The sequence below is a fragment of the Mus musculus genome, chromosome 9 (assembly GCF_000001635.26).
Source record: "Mus musculus strain C57BL/6J chromosome 9, GRCm38.p6 C57BL/6J".
Classification (NCBI taxonomy): domain Eukaryota; kingdom Metazoa; phylum Chordata; class Mammalia; order Rodentia; family Muridae; genus Mus; species Mus musculus.
In genome coordinates this window covers 15,606,258-15,619,699 of record NC_000075.6, presented here as the reverse complement: position 1 = coordinate 15,619,699, position 13,442 = coordinate 15,606,258, and the positions used below count along the sequence as shown (strand labels likewise).

Below are 13,442 nucleotides of genomic sequence, written 5' to 3'. Positions count from 1 at the left end.
GTTTTTCTGTCATTGGGGACACTGAGATGTCATAGAGCATTTCATCTCTGTTAGGGGCTCCCTTTCACTGTCAGGCCAAAGGCTCAGGACAGTCCCTTGCTCATGCACACCTGCACCCCTCCTTCAGAACAAGGTGGTTTATAACACTTCCACATCCATTAAGCTTCTCTCTCCCTCTCTCTCGTAAGGAGAAGCCTGGGTAGAATATGAGCCTCCATCGCACTCAGCAAGGGAACAGGCATTGACTACTGCTGACTCAGCAAACACCAAGGGTGATGGTAAATAACCGTGTAGAAGGGGAGGAAAGCGCCTGAGGAAACGCCCGTCCACGCTTCAGGAATTAGATTTGAGTGAGGGAGCCATAAGCTGTGACCTATAGCCTTGCAAAGAACAACATATCTGTTGTCCTGTTGAAGAGGAGCCACACCGACCACTGTGAGCTCACGAGGATGTGGTGAGCCGGTTCTGGGTCACCTTCACAGCCCCTTTGCCTGCATCTGTGTCTCATGTGACACAGTATCTGATATGAGCCACCTTTGAAAGGTCTGATTACATGCCTGTTAGCTCAGGCAAATGGGTATGTAATTTATTTCAGAATGAGTTTTCTTAAGAGATTTTGACAAAGGTAAGGTCTCCTGAGATTGCTCACCAGCCTTGGAAACTTGTTTTCAGATGATTCCATGTCTCCTGAAAAAATACACTCTCTCCCTGTCTCTTTCCTCCCATGATTGCCTCCTTAGTCATATAACAAGCTGCCTTTTCTCTTTCTGAGCTCTAGAGCAACGCTTGGTGACATCCCTCCATCCCTCCCAGTACAGCCCTGTTGTAGCTACTAATTTGCTTTCTTGGATTTCAAAGCTGCCTTGCTTGGATAACAGCAGAAGGCTGAAACAACTGCTGGCCTCATGCAGTTGAGCTCTCTCTCTCTTTTTTTTAATTAGATATTTCTTCATTTACATTTCAAATGATATCCAGAAAGTCCCCTATACCCTCCCCCTGCCCTGCTCCCCAACCCACACACCCCTGCTTCCTGGCCCTGGCATTCCCCTGTACTGGGGCATATAATATTCATAAGACCAAGGGCCTCTCCTCCCATTGATGGCCAACTAGGCCATCTTCTGCTACATATGCAGCTGGAGACATAGCTCTGGGGGTACTGGTAAGTTCATAATGTTGTTCCTCCTATAGGGTTGCAGACCCCTTCAGCTCCTTGGGTGCTTTCTCCAGCTCCTCCATTGGGGGCCCTGTGTTCCCTTCAATAGCTGACTGTGAGCATCCACTTCTTTAAGAACCAGAATAGGAAAACAGACACTCAAGCCTGTAATACCAGGATTTGGGAGACTGAGGCAAAGGGGTTGCTGTCATTTTGAGGCCATCCTGCGCTACATCCTGAGTTCTGGGCCAGCCTGAGCAACCTAGTGAGACACAGTCAAAAAAAATAACAACATGAAGGAACCCAAATAGAAGCCCATGTTTCAAAGCTGTTTGAGGGAAGAATCCACCAACTGCTGCATCACCCAGGTCACTTCCGGATACTTCCATATGTTTTCTGTGAACTCCATTTTTGTTTATGTGTCCACAAATGACATTTGTATATACTTGGGAAGTACAATGTGAAGGTCTGAGACATGTTCATACAAGGTAGAGTGAGCTGAAGCCAGGTGTTTGTGATTAGCATTGCTCGTCACCTTAAACTTCTGTCCTTTCTAAGTAACAATGTGTTGATTAGAGTCCTTGTGTACTGTTGGTCATCTTCACAGTGCTGCACCACAGGACACCAGAACTCACTGTTGTCTGCAATCCCGTGTCTCTTTCTCATCCACTCTCCCTCCAGTCTGGCAATGGTCATGCCGTCAGCATCTATGAGAGCAGCTGCTCCAAAGGTACACGAGTAGATGCAGCCTGCCTGCCTGCCTGCCTGCCTGCCTGCCTGCCTGCCTGCCTGTCTGTCTGTCTGCCAGTTCCATCCATGCTGTCACAAATGTCAGGACTGCATAGGTTTTATTACTGAATAGTACTCCACTGGGCCTTTGTGCCACCTTCTCTTTACCACCTGCTGGTAGACATTTGGTTTGAGTCTGTATCTTGGCTCTTGTAAATTGGGTTGTGGGTGCCTTTTCCACATGTAAATTTAGTTCAGCTCAGGTGTAAAACCTGTGGTGGGGTTGCTGGATTATATAGTAGTTCTGCTCTGTGTTTAGTAATGTCCACTGTGGGTACATTAATTAATCCCACCAATGCTACACAAATGTTCCTCTTGCGTATCTTATCACTTGCTCTATTCCTTTTGATAATAGCTGTTCTCACTGTGGTGAGACCCAAAAAGACAAAGCAGTCTTGGGCAGAAAGAACAACTCAGGCCATCATATCTCAGAACACAGTGAGAATCAGCCGTGCACGGCATCAGCATAAAGACAGACATGCAGACCAATGAAGCAGAACAAAGCCCAGAGATAACCTCACGGGTTTGCAGCCAACTGAATTCTTACAAGTCGCTTGGCTTGAAGCATGGGGATAGCTAATTGTTCGAACAAACTGCTGGGTGTGCTGGACAGCCACAGAAAAGAATCTCCATCTCACCAAATACAAAAGCAAGTCACAGTGGGTTCTAACCTCAAACGTGGGACCCAAAACTTGAAAATTACTAGAAAAAGACATAGGAGAAAAATACAGGAACCTTAACCTTAGCAGTGATTCTTTTTTTTTTTTTCCATAGAACCCTGAACACAGAAAATAAAAGCAAATTAACAGATGAGATTCCACCAAACTAAAGAGTTTCTTCCTAGCATCTAACAGATACAATCAACAGAGCACAGAGGCCAACGAACAGAATACAGACAGACAGCAGACCACAGGACAGGCAAATATATTTGCAAATTACTTATCTGACAAGAGCTCAATATCCAGAATACACCAGAAACTCACGCTACCAAAGCTCAGATAACACAAGCTGGAAAGCTGGCTGAGGCCCATGCCTTAGGTCTAAACACAGCCTCACACTCCCCCGGGCACCCTCCGAACAGCTGACCTCTGCTGTGCCCCACCTCACACACACCATTAATATCACCAGCGCTCCCCCACACACACACCATTGATATCACCAGCTTTCTGTGTTCTTCTCTCTGCTTTTCTAGATGTCATTTCCTGACGTTTAATCGCAGACCATCCCTCACCATGCAGGCCTTTGTGCCTTCTTCCTTTTGTCTTTTTCAGTCAAAGGCTTAATGGCAAAGTGTCTAACCTGACCCCAGAGCCTTCTCTAGTAATGCAAAAGGGTCTAGCCTGACCCCAGAGCCTTCTCTAGTGAATTGTTCCCATGGATAAACCCAAAGGTAAAGATTGGGTTTGCATGCCTTAAGAGGACACAGCCCACCTAGTCCCCAAGTCTGGTGATTCTAAGAGCTTCTTTTTCTTCTCTTTGGGATCTTCAGTCAACTCTTCTAAAATTGAGTTATAATAATACCTACTTAGGGGTGATGTTGAAAGGACCCATGAGAGAAAGTGAAGAAAAATCCTTAACATAGTAATAGCTGGAATATGACTGAGGGGAGAAATGAGGATACGGAGACCAGACGTTCCAAGCTGTGAGAAGGAGACTGAACATCACTCTTTGCTTTTATTTTAAAGTTCACTGGAATTGCAGCTTTAAAATCCCACTCCTTTCTCACGAAATGCACATTTTCCTGCCTTTCTGCTTCTCTTCCAGCCTCCTACCCCATCTCTCGTTGCATCAGCAGTAAGCAGTAGCCATGGACCACAAGCTGTCCTGAAACTTTCTCTAACAAACAAGCCAGCCCCTTGCATTTAGCACAGCCTCACTCGAGTTCTCAAGACATGGACAGAATAGAGGCCAATTCCTTACAGAACATAGCCATGTTGTGATAGAAACCTCTAGGGCTCTTCCTCGTGCTGTGATGATCCCCACCCATAACATTATTTTGTTGCTACTTCAGAACTGGAATTTTGTTACTGTTAAGAATCATAATCTGACATGTGACCCTGCAGGGGTCGTGACCCACAGGTTGAGAGCAGCTTCTGTAGAGCATGCCCTCCATCGTCAGTATGTCTCTTGTCATTCTGTTCTTCCAACCCCCTCTAGAATGGTCCATTAAACTCTGCCTACAGCATCCCATGTCTCCTCTGGCCTGCAATTCCATTCTGTGAAACAGATCCAAAGGCCCCTGAACCACAAGATCAGGGGACCACAGCAATGGCCTCACTCCTCAGTAGCAGCTTTCTGTGGAATTTACTTGTCAACTTTCCATGACAAAATGCCTATCAAAATCGGTCTAAGGAAGTATCTTAGTCACTTTTCTATTGCTGTGACAAAACACTGGGACAAGTTATAAAATCAAGTTTAATTGGGCTTAAGGTTTCAGAGGTTTAACAGCTGGGAAATTACCTCTTGATCTACAAGTACAGAGACCTACGTAAGGACGGGAGGAAGCTTCTGATTCCTCAAAGCCCGCCCTCGTGACACACCTCCTCCAACCAGAGTCCAATCTTAGAGCCTATGGAAGCCATTCTCACTCAAGCCTCTAAAGGACATTTATTTGACCTTGCGGTTTGGAGGGATTCAGCTCTTCATGGTGGGGCAGCTGGTGTCTTGTACCTATAGCTGGAAGGAGAGAGATGGATGCCAGTGTTCACTGGGCTTTCTTAATCCAATTCCCCTTTCACTCAACCCAGTCAACTCACCTGAGTTTACGGTAGATCATTCTTCCTCAGCTAAACTTCCCTCATAACACACTCACAGATCCACCCAGAGCAGTGGCTCCAGATGAGTCGGAAGTCTAGTCATGTTCACAATGAAGACTGAACATCACACATCACACATTTGCAGATAGGCAAGGAAGCCTGTGGAAAAGCTTTGTAGAAAAGGCAAGACTTTGGGTCTGCTGTGGCTGTGGGCTCTTGGCAGAGAGGTTAGAGAAAGGCTAACTAGAAGAGAGGAATCCCAAGGGATTGGTCCGAGGAACATACTTAGCCTTCTCTAGTTTGATAGCTGGAAAGGGAAACAAAAATAAAAGAAGGCCAGTGGCCACGTCCACCATCTGGAGATGACACTGCAGACTTGGTAGTTTGGCTTTCTGAACTGGCTGGTAAGGACGATACAGGTCAGAGTCTGCTGTCATGCGGTCTGGCCATCATTCACTTGAATCTCCAGATTCTGATGTAGAACACTGAGAAGACAGAGCACAACCATAACTGTGCCCACACAATGATGACTGCACCCACACAAAGATGACTCCGTACTGTGTGGTCATACTGTGTTGGAAACCCTAGATGACCTCAGGATCACAGTAGGGCTATAGAGTGGGAAAGAAGTCACTGTGAAAACAGTACCTCTGACCCTTTCTGCTGAAACAATGTCATCTCAGAGATTGACAGTTGCCTGTTCAGGAAAATCTAGGATCTGTGCTGGGTGACATCATTGTAATGATTTTGTAAAATAGATGACTGTAGGGAATTGATTGATATTTGTTATTGACCCACAAGCTTGTCAAAGGCCTACTCAATCTGGTCAGCACTGTGTGAAAGACTCTCTTAAGAAATCCATGTGGAAAGAATGCACACACTGCACCTAGAGGGAAGTTAGATGGTCTGTGTGATTCCTTCTACCCTGGGAGTTTGTGTTCTAACTTATTATACCATAGTCATAGACAGGACATAAGCCATTCATTTAATAATTTAACAAAGCCAATGAAGTAGATTCCATTATTCCACACTCTATTTTGGGTCAGTATTTTAATCCCACTAGCAGGTTGCATTCCTACATGCCAGAGAATTGAGCACTTGCCGCATGATGGAGGACTACCCACATGCTAGGTTACTCACCACATGCTGGAGCACTCACCACACAATGGAGCACTCACCACATGCTAAAGCACTCACCACATGCTACAGCACTCACCACATTCTGGAGCATTCACTACATGCTACAGCTCTCAACACATGCTACAGTACTCACCACATGCTGGAGCACTCACCACCACATGCTGGAGCACTCACTACATGCTGGAACACTCACTACATGTTGGAGCACTCCCTCTGTGTTGGAGCATTGGACTGGGTGATGGTGAAATAGTGATGAACAAAACTAACAGCTTTTTCTCAGAGCCTACACTAACAAAGAAAAGAAATCTCATTTACACAAAAGGATAATACAAGTAGTTATGAAAAAACAATGTGAAAATGCAAGGCCATGGTTCTATTCTTCTCAACATCATGACTCCAATTAAAAATAAGTCATGCTGTCTATGAAAGAATTGGTATACTTCCTTGGGTTTAAGTTTTAAACAAAAATTGAAAACACCTTTGAGGCCCTAGTCCAGGACTACCATGAGATGTTTCCAAATGACACTTGGTGAATAGGCCCTCTCTAATGTCAGAGATATCTTCTGGATAAACTAAATAGACAGCATTGCTCAGATGGTCTGGGTAATTCTGAAAACACAGGACTTGGAGGGCTATTGTGGTCAGAACCATAGATTGTAAGCCAGTTCTTGTCAAAAGGACCTGCCACAGGACTCCACAGGTAGGAAGCTGAGACCAGTGTCTGACCCTTCTACAGATGATGGTGAGGCCTTGGACCTGACTGGCGACCCACTGTGCCTGTCAATCTCCTTGAAGTATGATGTCTGTCTTCACGTGTTGGATCCCTAAGTGCTAAGCATTTTTCAGAGTTACCATATCCCTTAGGATTAGCATATTCTAAAAAAGATGGTATTTGCTTGTTAGATGTGGTTGGTTTCGATTCTGTTTTTTTTTTTTTTTTTTTGAGATATGTGTCTGGAACTCACTATATAGTCCTGATTGGCCACCTGGGCAACCCTCTTGAGTTTGCTTCCTGAGTTCTGGGATTATAGGTGGGTGACAAGTTGTTGTTGTTGTTGTTGTTGTTGTTGTTGTTGTTTTTAAAGATAAATAGATATATAATGTGTTGGCTAGTCTTACGTCAACTTGACACAACCTAGAGTCATCCAAAAGGAGGGAACCTCAGTTGAGAAAATGCCTCCATAGTATCCAGCTGTAGGGTATTTTCTTAATTAGTGATGGATCGGGGAGGGCCCCGTCCATTATGGGTGGCTTCATCCCTGGGCTGGTGGTCCTTTCTCTTTTAGAAAGCAGGTTGAGCAAGCCATGGGAATCGAGCCTCATGGCAGCACTTTCTAGCAGCACTCCCCATAGCCTCTGCATTCACTCCTGCCTCCAGGTTCCTGCCTTCCTTGGGTTCCTCCTGTCCTGACTACCTTCAATGATGAGCAGCAATGTGGAAGTGTCAGCTAAATAAACCCTTTCCTCTCCAACTTGCTTCTTGGTCATGGTGTTTCATCACAAAAATAGAATCCCAGCTGAGACAAGTACTGTCCGCTCTGAAGTTCTCTTTTTATTTAAGTGACTAGCCAGTAGCCTGGAGGCTTCTTCCCACCTAACCAATTGTTCCATTTAAGGAAGTGGTGAAGCTACATGGAGTAATGCAGGAATCCTTCCTGCCTCGTCATTCTCTTATGAAACCTTCCCACTTTTCTGCTTTTCCCAGAGCTTCTCCTTGTGAAGCTGAGCTTCAGGAACTGATGGAACAAATCGACATCATGGTAAGCAACAAGAAGCTAGACTGGGAAAGGAAGATGCGGGCTTTAGAGACACGGTTAGACCTTCGGGATCAAGAGTTGGCCAACGCACAGACTTGCTTGGACCAGAAAGGCCAGGAGGTACTGAGCACACATGTCAGAAGAGTGACCATGCACCAAACTCATTTGTCACAGTTCTGTCAGCAAATATGGTGTTAAGTGTACGCTATCAAATAGGTGCAGAGACTGAACTAAACCAAGTATCTCCTGATGGAGACAAACGTAACCACATCAGTGCTGCCAATAATGTGAACAGATGGTTAAGATACGTGTGAAATAACATTGTTTGCAAACAAAGGTTAAAATGCTTTTGGCTTTTGGTGGCCAAAGCTGTTTTCACTCAGCATTCAGGAGCATTCGCTGCTTCTGGTTGGCTAGGAAATATTTTGTAAACAACAAAAAAAGGCACATCAAGGATAAATTGCCAAAGGAGAGTATATGGGGGAAATTGTGCATGTGTATAGGCACATCCATGGATGCATGGGTTCACGTGCCTGCAGTGCCCACTTAGGAAGTTTTCCTCCTCTCATGGCTGCTCAGTGCTGAGCCAGTGCTCACAGGAGAATGTGGGGGTGCACAGGCATTGGGCTTAAGGAAGAGCACACACAGACGTACATGCCCGAGCCCGACTCTTCTAGGGGAGGCATGCAAGGAGAGAGCTCTCCAGTCAGGTCCACAGCATGGCAGGAGGCATGCAAGGAGAAAGCTCTCCAGTCAGGTCCACAGCATGGCAGATGCTTTCAGCAGCCACCTTCCGGCTCTGTTGACTTCTGGGTGGAACCTGATTTTGGCAAAGCTGAGGGATCAGGGTTTTGCAGGTGGATGTGGCTCTTGGTTCCTGCTTCCCTATGCAGGAAAGGCAGGTCCACTGGCCCTGGCATATGCAAGGACCTACAATGACACAGTTTTGTAAGTAGGCATCTTGTGGGCATTTAAAGAAAATAATCCAAAGTCTTAACAAATACTCTTAAACATTTTATGTTCTCTTTAATGTTAGTTCTTATAAATTATGGCAATTATCCATAGAGCCACTGAAGTGGTAAGGAATGAGAATCTTTGAGTTACATTAGCAGACGTTTTATGTAAGTAACAGTGGCACAGCCTCCCAAACAGATGATATGAAGTAACTTCTAAATCTTAATTTAAAATGCAACAGTGCCAAGGATCTTCTGTTAAACACACTTCCGCACTGTCCTAAAGCACAGCCCGGGGAAGGGCTGGTGCTGCCTGCTTTCTGTGAACTCAGGTATTAGTGCTGTCTTAAGAACTGCACGACAAACATTTGCCCTTGGCTCTGTGCAGCGCCTTTCCGAGGACGGCGCTTCTCCTTTGCACATTTTCTGATTTTCTTTAAGGTCAAATTCATAAAGAGCTAATGTAAAGTTTGTTTCTAATGTAGGTGGGGTTGCTTCGGCAGAAGCTGGACAGCCTAGAGAAATGTAATCTAGTAATGACTCAGAACTATGAGGGGCAGCTACAGACCCTAAAAGCTCAAGTAAGAGAATCTGTTCACGGAACTTTATATGTTTTGATACATATTTTAACCTATAAGATTGTGTTAGTTTTTAAAATTGTTTTACATACAAGCGAATGTTCTTGAGTCTTACTTGCATGTTTATCTCAGACTTTCACTATCTCATGGGTCCTGGTTTGTCTCTCTTAATAGACTGTCAGCTTAGATAGCATCTGCACTGCCTTCACTAGTGGCAGAGTACTAGACCAATAACTTTCTGTTTCTCTCGAGGCAATTTCTTGTGATTATTAGTTATGAGAACAACAGAAACTGAAATTCTCTTCTGTGGCCGTTTCCTGACCGGGATAGGCTGGCTTCCACAGTGACCTCAAACGCAGGTGCTTGCTACTACGAACTAAGCAGCTGAAAGCAGCAAATGCTCCTGCTATGATAGGTTGTTTATCAATGGCAACACATGCCGCGAAAGGGGTGCTGATTTCCTGGTCACTCATCTCTGCAGCCCCTACTAGGCTCTCCTCAAAGTCTTGTCGCCTACCACAGATATCCCATAGAGCAGGAATCGCCTCAGCACTGCAGGCCCAGAAGTTGCTGGGGTTTAACCTAGAGTATAAGTCAGCAGGGGAGGTGGCTTCATTCTTGAACTCTTACCACTATCTTTTCTTAGAAAGCAAAGATTTCATATGACGTAAGCTAGTCAAAGGGCCTGACGCATTCAATGCTCCTCCATAAGCACCTTTGTGAAAAGGGGAGTCACCCACTGAGAATGGAATAGGAAACATAAAGCCACTGACTTAACTGATAGGATCTTACAAAACTAATGGTTTCCATTTTGCCTGCAATTCAGGCATGTTCCACTAGAAGGCAGCTTGTATTACAAAATTTCTGATCTTAGACCAGAGCATCTAAGACCTATGGCAACCAAGCTTGGCTTTCCAGACCCCTGCTTCCCCCTACAAAGATGGCAACCTAAATCTGAAGTGATTATGCAGAGAAGCTGGAAGTTAAAGGAAAGACAAGACCAGTGTGTTACTATGTTTAAAAACTTAAGGCAAATGTGTTGCCAAGATGATTCAGCAGAAGAGATTAGCTCTTCAACAAACTCCCTGCTAAAGAACGCACTAGGAGAAGCAGATGAGATGAACTCAGAGTCTGGCAGCAGCAGCTCAGCAGCCAGCTTACTTACTTCATTCAGCACAGAAAGAATGAATAAAACCATAAACAGATACTCAGAAATCTCCTCAGATGCTACGACATGATGCTACAGGCATCCATGGAAGTCTGACACACCAATTGCGTTAGTGAGATTGTTGGCACAAGATGGCATTAAGTAAAAGTAAGGATATTTCGTGTGTGTGTGTGTGTGTGTGTGTGTGTGTTAAACTGTTAGCTTTGCTGCCTACACAGTTAAAACAAACATCAAGTGAATCAGCTCACTGAAGTTAATGAAGGCCCCGATTTACAGACACAGAAGAATCATGTTCAGCCTCGGTAACAGTTTAAATATCAGGTCCCATCCCCAGCAATTAGGACTTAAAAGTCTTACTGCACTTTCTCATCATGACTTAAGTTTTGAAGAGCTATGTGACAAAAAAACTAAATAAATAAAAATACTGTGGGAGCCAGCTGTGCTTAACTGTGACTGTCTCCTGGCCTCTGCATATCCATAACTGTTACTGTCTCCTGGCCTCTGCATATCCATGGCTGTTACTGTCTCCTGGCCTCTGCATATCCGTAACTGTTACTGTCTCCTGGCCTCTGCATATCCATGACTGTTACTGTCTCCTGGCCTCTGCATATCCATGACTGTTACTGTCTCCTGGCCTCTGCATATCCATAACTGTTACTGTCTCCTGGCCTCTGCATATCCATGACTGTTATTGTCTCCTGGTCTCTGCATATCCATAACTGTTACTGTCTCCTGGCCTCTGCATATCCATGACTGTTACTGTCTCCTGGCCTCTGCATATCCATGACTGTTACTGTCTCCTGGCCTCTGCATATCCGTAACTGTTACTGTCTCCTGGCCTCTGCATATCCATGACTGTTACTGTCTCCTGGCCTCTGCATATCCATAACTGTTACTGTCTCCTGGCCTCTGCATATCCATGACTGTTACTGTCTCCTGGCCTCTGCATATCCATAACTGTTACTGTCTCCTGGCCTCTGCATATCCATAACTGTTACTGTCTCCTGGCCTCTGCATATCCATGACTGTTATTGTCTCCTGGTCTCTGCATATCCGTAACTGTTACTGTCTCCTGGCCTCTGCATATCCATGACTGTTACTGTCTCCTGGCCTCTGCATATCCATAACTGTTACTGTCTCCTGGCCTCTGCATATCCATGACTGTTATTGTCTCCTGGTCTCTGCATATCCATGGCTGTTACTGTCTCCTGGCCTCTGCATATCCATGACTGTTACTGTCTCCTGGCCTCTGCATATCCATGACTGTTACTGTCTCCTGGCCTCTGCATATCCATGACTGTTACTGTCTCCTGGCCTCTGCATATCCATAACTGTTACTGTCTCCTGGCCTCTGCATATCCATAACTGTTACTGTCTCCTGGCCTCTGCATATCCATAACTGTTACTGTCTCCTGGCCTCTGCATATCCATTACTGTTACTGGTCTCCTGGCCTCTGCATATCCATAACTGTTACTGTCTCCTGGCCTCTGCAGTTTTCTAAGCTAACCAGTAACTTCGAAAAGCTGAGATTACACCAAATGAAGCAAAACCAAATTCACCGAAAGGAGTCCTCCAGCAAAGAAGAACTGCCCTTTGAGCTGAGCAGTCTGAACCAGAAACTAGAGGTGAGTGCACAGGCCCAGTGGCTTGTGTTCCTAAGGTGGTTTGCTGCAGATGTGCAAGAGCTTGGTTTCAGGACACAGCACTCAGTATGGCCTCAGTGCATGTTCTGCTTCAGGCACTTAGGGAATTAAACAAATATCTGATTTGTATTATATCTTATATCTTACATAGAGTTGAAAGAGCTTAAAAAATGTACAAAAAATTTTCAGCTCTTGAGTGTAAATGAAGGACACCCTGGGGTCAGTTAAACCAATACCTCTTAAATCTTTTAATGTCCTTTTAACTATTAGGTATAAACCCCAATGAACTGCTAAATGTTTTCAGAGTAGGGCCAGAAATCCCAGGTTTGGTTTGGTTTGGTTTTGCTTTGTTTTGTTTTGTCTCTTTAAAGGCACAGTGGCCATCCATTTAAGTTGCCCCATGTCACCAAGAACTTCTAAAGTCCATCTCTGAAAAGGTTCAGTTGCCAAGATCCTTCTTCTTAGCCTCTTAACCCCCAAGCTTTAGAAAGCACAAAGCAGCAGGCTTCCTTTCTGTGCTCCTGAGAAGCCCTGTGGAGAATCTCAAAGGTGTGGAGTATCTCTGAGCCCCTGACATCTGGCTTGCTGGGCTCCAGGGCTGCTTGGGGTCACTTTCTCCTTAAACTTTGTGTTACCCAATTCCCTTTCTTTCATTCTTCTCAGGTCCTAAGCCCAGAGACCCATCCCCAGCCAACAGTCTCATTTTCTCCTACTCTTGAGCTCAGGACGACCCTGTGCCTCCCAATGACCAAGGTCAGAGACAGTTTAGGGATCGTCAACCTTTCTCTTCATCATCCTCCAGCTGCCCTGCCCTTGTCCTTCCACACAGCCACCTTATTCTATCTGCTCTTTTTCTTACTCCTTCTGCTCCAAATATGTGTCAGAAACAGTTTAGGGATCTAAACTGCCAGAAAGGTCATCACAACAGAATCACAGGTGGAGACCGCAGCCATGGAACTAGCCAGTTTGGTAGAAAGCCTACGTCTCACCTTCCAAAGCCCCAGATTCTACATCTTTCTAGATAGGATACAGTTCAGATACAAAGTCACTGCCACCCAGTGAATAGCACTCAAGGAAATCCTGACACCTCCTCCCAGCCTCTCAAGGTGTATGAGTGGCCTTGCTGGGTGCTCAAACACAGGTTCTGTAGAACCCACCCCTTCTTGACAGGAAGGTCAGAACACTAACTGTCCATTTGGTTGGTTCTTTGTGAACTTCTGCATGGGGCCATGTTTCTGACACACACATTCTCATGGATATGTTTATATTTACACAAAAGCTTTTTAAGTAAATGCAGTATAACTTGAATGGTTATAATGCATTCTTTGTGGCTTTTTTTTTGTACAACCATCTGAAAATAACATGTAAGAGATGAACTTTCCTTGTTTTAGAACATGCAGTATGTTCTCCTTTGGGACAAGCATGTCCGACGCTATAGTACTATCACTGGGGACACTGTGCATATGCAGGAGGGGACATCATGGCTTATAGCACAGAACATCCG

General features: G+C 45.0%; 1 protein-coding gene and 1 long non-coding RNA gene across 17 annotated transcripts in view; one reads left to right on the top strand and one right to left on the bottom strand.

Moving 5' to 3' along the window:
• Window positions 1-13,442, top strand: part of Deup1 (deuterosome assembly protein 1) — a 68,488-nt gene that overhangs the window by 8,652 nt on the left and 46,394 nt on the right. For 9 of the 16 annotated variants that reach the window (XR_003947864.1, NM_181816.3, NM_001373917.1 and 6 more), the window contains 3 exons: window positions 7,544-7,715; window positions 9,034-9,129; window positions 11,789-11,920. Coding sequence is in view for 15 of the 16 variants with exons in the window: in NM_181816.3 (NP_861537.2) it covers window positions 7,544-7,715; window positions 9,034-9,129; window positions 11,789-11,920 (400 nt within the window). In the remaining variant the exon portion in view is untranslated. Of the gene's footprint in view, window positions 1-18; window positions 279-1,760; window positions 1,884-7,543; window positions 7,716-9,033; window positions 9,130-11,788; window positions 11,921-13,442 lie in introns of those variants that run through there. The other 7 variants (XM_006510163.4, XM_011242457.3, XM_006510161.4 and 4 more) reach the window with 7 other exon arrangements.
• Window positions 4,531-5,169, bottom strand: Gm39295. The gene is made up of 3 exons (XR_870554.2): window positions 4,984-5,169; window positions 4,699-4,868; window positions 4,531-4,618 (listed from the first exon to the last, which is right to left on the bottom strand). It is a non-coding gene; the product is annotated as a predicted gene, 39295 (long non-coding RNA).